This window comes from Xyrauchen texanus, chromosome 1, assembly GCF_025860055.1.
Source record: "Xyrauchen texanus isolate HMW12.3.18 chromosome 1, RBS_HiC_50CHRs, whole genome shotgun sequence".
Classification (NCBI taxonomy): Eukaryota; Metazoa; Chordata; class Actinopteri; order Cypriniformes; family Catostomidae; genus Xyrauchen; species Xyrauchen texanus.
The window spans coordinates 42,786,656-42,792,847 of NC_068276.1; the positions used below are offsets into that span (position 1 = coordinate 42,786,656).

General features: G+C 39.3%; 1 protein-coding gene across 1 annotated transcript; it reads right to left on the reverse strand.

The window, feature by feature from the left end:
• Positions 1-253: 253 nt before the first annotated feature.
• Positions 254-3,505, reverse strand: LOC127647539 (cytochrome b-c1 complex subunit Rieske, mitochondrial-like). The gene is made up of 2 exons (XM_052131832.1): positions 3,244-3,505; positions 254-2,191 (listed from the first exon to the last, which is right to left on the reverse strand). Exons 1-2 carry the CDS (start codon positions 3,452-3,454, stop codon positions 1,581-1,583), a joined length of 822 nt encoding a protein of 273 aa, XP_051987792.1. The 5' UTR covers positions 3,455-3,505; the 3' UTR covers positions 254-1,580.
• Between the last annotated feature and the right edge of the window lie 2,687 nt (positions 3,506-6,192).

Here is a 6,192-nt window from a genome sequence, read left to right on the forward strand (position 1 = left end):
ATTTTTAAAAAGCCAAAATGTGAGAAATGATGAAAAAGTAGTAAAATATAATTTGTAAAATAAATGTTTTCCTACTGTACCTAGTTAAAAGGTCCCCTGTATAATTAATAGCATTAGCTGGGAGATAATTTATTTTAATTTTAAGCAAAAGGAACATTATAAATGAAATAAATCCATATGAATTGATATTGAATCAAAAGCTTGTGAATCGGACAATCTATATCAATACACAACCCTTTTCAAAATAAATCAACATTTCGAATCTTAACCATCTGTTTAATATTTTTTTGTAAAATGAGGTTGTACAACAGGTGTTGCACAAATGAACACAGCATCAATTCATCCCTTCTAACAAAGTGTGAATAGAACCTTGATTAAACAAAAAACTAAACTTGAGAGCATTAAAGCATTACTTGTCTCTCCTTTGCTCTATCAAGAGAGACATCAAGTACTTCTATTCATGGATGGTTTACTCAATGAAGTCTGGGAATGACAGCCATGTTGGCCAGGTTTAACTTCCTTAATCACTACTGCTCATGTTAAGACAGCATGAGAGGTATGCACATTTTCTCTACTTTCCCCTAGGCACAGCAGATGTACAGATTTGAACCTCCAGCACCATATGATGCCTCTATATTAATAAAAAAAAACAAACAAAAAAACACTTTTACTCTAGATAAATCTGGACGAGGTGATGGAAATTTCTAAATTAGTAGTGAAACATTAATATCTGCAGTTTTGATGTTAAGACTGTTTGAATTTTCTTAAGCTTACAATTCATTATCTTTATCAAGTTTTACTTTATATTTGCAGCATTCTAATACTAGTCACATTCTGGTGATCTGTTTAAGTTTTAGGTGTAATTTTGGGAGCTAATATGTGTCCCTAAAAAGGCCTTTAAAAATGTGAAGTTTATATTGTTTGTGTGAAGCTTTTATTCAGTTTACATCTTAGAGCTCTTTCTTCTCACAGTTTATTAGGAATAGATTATGCAAGTATATTTTAAAAATCAATAAATATTTTATATTTGCTGTACTTAGGTTCCTATAAAATCTAGCTATAATCAAAAAATCGTAACAATCATCACTGCTTGTGAATTTATTCTTGTGAAAAAAGTATGTTTCACAGTATCACAGCAATCTGTCACCTTGAACATTGTATCATTGCTGGAGTTCTGCTGAAGTAATTACATTTTGTTCACCTACAAATGAAAAATACCCTGCTGCAACCATCCCTTATGAGTTTCTGCGGTTAAAAAATTTCCAAGGCTTTGACATTTTTCTCTTCATATTATGAGTCTATAGCGGAGATCTAATTTCCTCCTTATGTGGATTACCTACATTGCATAAAACAACCATCCCATGTAATTGTCAAGAAAACTTGATTTATATGTTGAGCCTGAATAAATAACACTTACGGAGGCTTTCTAGAAGATAAAATACACATTTATTTCTTACAATTAAACTTTCTTAACCACTTAGTCAATGTAGATAATTTGTGTCTGAAACAAGATGGGCAAAAACAGACCAGGAAAGAACAGATTCAGTGTTGATCATAGTTTTGGAGCATAGTCCTTTCCTTTATCCTACGATCACTGTTTCATCGTCTGGGAACTCATAGAAAGGCACCTCCAGATTGAGTGGAGCGGGTCCTTTTCTAATGCGACCAGATGCATCGTAATGTGAGCCGTGGCAGGGGCAATAATAGCCACCATAGTCACCAGCATTAGCGATGGGCACGCAGCCAAGGTGGGTGCACACACCGATGACGATTACCCAGGATGGGTTCAAAACTCGGTCTTTGTCATGCTGGGGGTCTCGAAGCTCAGCAAGATTAACATCAGCCTCAACTGCGATCTCCTTTTCTGTTCTATGGCGGACAAACAGGGGCTTCCCTCTCCATTTGAAGGTCATGTTCTTACCCTCAGGGATGTCTGATAGCTTAATTTCAATCTTAGACAAAGCCAGCACGTCAGCTGAGGCACTCATGGAGGAGACAAATTGTGTGACGACTGTCTTGGCAGTGTAGACTCCAATCACAGCAGTGGAACCTGTGATCAGATAAGAGAAGGCCCGCCGGGCCTCACCACTCTCTTGTGAGGACTTCTTTGGGTCCAAAACTTCAGGCCGACGGTAGTCAGAGAAATCAGGGACCTTGATGTCTGTGTGGGCGAAACGCACTCCACAGAGAGCTAAGAAGAAAATAATATGAGTGAGACACTGCATAGAAGAAAAATTTAATATGAGATGCATTGACACGGCTGATTATTCAAACAATATTTGGGCATTTCCAATTCTCAAATATTATTGAATGATTTTAGAATAAATGTTACGTATAATAAATGACCATTTAATTTTTGCAATTTTGCATATGCCTCGGATGTTATTACTCAACTGTGTGATATATATATATATATATATATATATATATATATATATATATATATATTTTATTGAAAAAAGTATTCAGTAAGAACGAGCTGAAAATTACAAACCAATCAGTAATATTTTTTTCTTCTATTTTTTGTAGAGAAAACGACATTTAATGGATAAAAATAAATGCTTGCAAATATGTAAGGACACATACAATATAAATTGCAATATAATGTTAAATGTGTTATAAATGTATATGTTATGTCAGTGAAGAGTTTATTATCTAGAGGGTACAAAGCTGAAGACTAATGGCAATGTGCAAATATCCACTAATTGTAGCTGTACTCTTAATTTTGTATCTCTTTTGACTTTTAATCTATTAAATACCATTTTATAACATTCACTACAAACACTAGTTTTACTCAAGTAAATTTCACTTGTCACAGGTCTGCCTATTTTTGGTAGGCAAGTAAGGTCTTGTAAATGCTTTCCAACTTTTTTTATAAATCATAAAATGCTATCATTTATTCTTAAACCCAAAATAACAGGTCTTAAAAGTGCAACTGTTTTACTCATCCACACACACCCCACAGACTGCAGCTACTCCAGCCAGCCATTAGCGAGACCTCGGCTACACAAACTGCGCTAGCATGTGAGCTGCTGCTGTTTGTAACTACAGATTAAATTCTGCTCAAATTAACAATTAGTCCAAATTTATTTCAATACAACACTACAAGCGCCTTAAACCTTTTTAGACACACACTAAACACAAAGTACATTGTGCCCTTGAATGCGCTCGCTCTAAACGGCCTGCTGTCGCTCAGATGAGACCGGGGCTCTCGATTTCACAGTGCGCCGCGATGACACTCACCGTTGATGCTGACGGACACGGCAAGCCCGGATTTAGCGCTCTGGCTAGACAAGGACTCGCGACACAGGAACGGTTTTTTTGTGTCCATCAAGAGTTTATCGCTCTTCGTGACGACGCCCGGAATCAAAGCCTTCAGTGGACCTGCCACGGCATGATTTGTAGTTAGAAGGTAAGGGGGAAATGCACCCGAACGGGCGGCAAGGGACATCATGTTTGTCGGCTAAAAGGGCTTCAATCGACCTTCCCGAGTTGATCTACCGGCGCCTCTGGCGCGCAGGCGCGCAGGCGTGCTTCCGCCGTCAAAGTAGCGCCTGCATGATGTCTCACTCATAGCTCATATTAGCTCATCGCTAATAGTTCTAAAGGAATATTCCAGGTTCAATACAAATTAAGCTTAAATGACAGCATTGGTGCCACAAAATGTATTACTGACAAATTAATTTCGACCACCTGCTTTTATTTCTCTTTTTTTTTATCAGAATTTAATATTCCTTTTAAAACTTTGTGTGCATTAAAGGGTAACTAAACCCTAAACCAACTTTTTTTGTTAATGATCTGTAAGAATGGGGCTTTATTAGTACTGGTCATTGATTCAAGTAATTTTTTTGACATTTGTGTATAAAGTGTTTTAATTCTACAATATATGGTGTAAAAACGTCTGAGTGCTGCCCTCTTCAGGTTGAACGGTGGCTACTGCAGTTGAATTTTCCTATTGGCTGTTTGCGGTACTTCGTGACGTTAGCGGTGACAGCTGACATAAGCAGGTTCCAGCTCACCACGCCCTTGGTACGAGCTACCACGCCCATGCCAGTATAAAAACCATCTCATATCGTCAAAACCACTGTAGCGAGCCAGGAGTTGGAATTGCGAGTATTGAAAACGATCAGGATAGAGTATTTTAGCATCTATTTAGCATAGCATTTATATAGTTATTTAGATTATTTCGTGTAGCCTAGGTAGTTAATTAGCATATTTGTTAGTGTAGTATTGTTAGAAGCATAGTTAGTTAGTAGCATAGTATTGCATCAGTTAGGATAGCTTCAAGTTAGCGTAGATTATCTGTATTTAGTACAGTGGTCAGGATGGTACGTAGGTGTAGTGTTTCTGGTTGCAACAGCACTGCTGGACTGTATAGCTTTCCAGCAGACTTGGAAATTAGGCACCAGGGATTGCACGTCCTTGTTCTGGAAGACCGCGAGTTCCCGCCTAGAGCTGGAGAAGTGTGCAAACTGCATTTTACGCGGGATTGCTTCTCCAACGCAATGGAGGTGGAAATGGGCTTCTCCAAACAGCTCGCGCTGAAAAGCGACGCAGTGCCAAACGCTGCTCCTCCTGCATGGACTCCACCACCTCAGCGGCGTCTTGAGGTGAGTGATCATATATATTTGAATCACAATTTATGGTTAGGCTAAAGTTAATCCTCTGGGGTCGACAAACGCGTTAGCGATGCGGGAGTGTTAAACATATTGCACCCTTATACATTGTATTACGGTATTGACTACCTGTATAGTTTTATTTGGAGGTATACGGTTTTGTACATGATGACGTTACGCTTTACGTCACATTCATCTAAGTTGAGAGAACAGCTAACTGATGTTATGTTCAAGTGAAGCTTGCTAAATAAAAATCCTGCTAAAAGGATAAACATCACTGAACAGCGTTTCGTTTGTTTGTCCTGCACGCGAGTGAAGGTGAATGCGCACTCGGATGCTCAACAGGGAGTTAAAACCGCAGTTTGAGCCAGCGGCTCGAATTGATATGGCTCTGGCCCTGTGTCCACAGACAATTCACCCTCCTCCACTTCAGGTGAAGGTGGGGGAGAAAGGTCCTCGACTTCAAAAGACCGCTCTGTGGCAATGCTACTTGCGTCACTCCAGTCACTCTCCATTTTAGAGTCTGACAGCAGCTGTCAATTAATCTGTCACTACGGGTCTCAGGTGCACGCCCCCCCCCCCGCTCAGCCCCGCCCTCGGTTCGTCCCCTCTATCCCCGCTGGGGTCTGCCCACTTTTCGAGCATTTTTAAAATATTGCTAGTGGGTGGAGTCAGACTCTGAGCAGGGGTTTAGTTACCCTTTAAATCCAAAACATTTTGACTTCACTTAAAGGAATAGTTCACCCAAAAAATAAAAAAATTCTCCCATCATTGACACACTCATGCCATCTCAGATGTGTATGACTTTCTTCTGCAGAACACACATGAAGATTTTTTAGAAGAATATCTCTTCTCTGTAGGTCCATACAATACAAGTGAATGGGTGCCAACATTTTGAAGCTCCAAAAATCACATAAAGGCATCATAAAAGTAATACAAAAGACTCCAGTGGTTAAATCCACATTTTTGTTGACTTCTCCCTGCCCATTGGGGGGCGTATGCATGAAGCTGCATTTCCATCCAACTAATTTTATGCGCATTTTGAAAATTGTAAGGCGCAATGGCAATGCACTCATCAGATGGTATAGGTGTGATGTGACTGGCTCAATGAAAGACCCAACCATGGCACGCAATTATTCAAACATTGCCCTGGTTAGTCGAAAGTGCTTCACCCACAGATCGTCGTTAAAGTGTGTCCTCACAATCCGCCAGAACTGTTTTGAGTGCGGGTGCTCCCAGGTTTATGGAGGCTGTCTGTGAATGGGAATAGCCATTTAAGCCCTCATTATGTGAGCTATTGCACTTATTCTGTGGCGTCTCCTGGCAGCATTTAATATCATAATGTGCAATTGCTTTATTACAGCAAATACAACTCTCTCTGAAGCAAAGAGGTCATTCAGCTGCCCCATATCAAAAAGGCTGGCTTCTTCAAGATAATGTGAATTTACAGTTCATGGAAACACACAATGTTGTGCATTTTCTTTAGTCTATTTTCAGAAATGTGCATTAAAAATGTTAAACATTTTGATGGAAACCCAGCTACTGTGAATCACAAAAAAACACAAGCAGAGTAATG

Excerpts from the sequence above, each read along its gene's own strand:
- LOC127647539 (XM_052131832.1), bottom strand. The coding sequence starts at position 3,454 with ATGATGTCCCTTGCCGCCCGTTCGGGTGCATTTCCCCCTTACCTTCTA. Across the intron at positions 2,192-3,243 it reads CGTGTCCGTCAGCATCAACG|CTCTCTGTGGAGTGCGTTTC; the intron begins GTGAGTGTCATC and ends TTTTCTTCTTAG.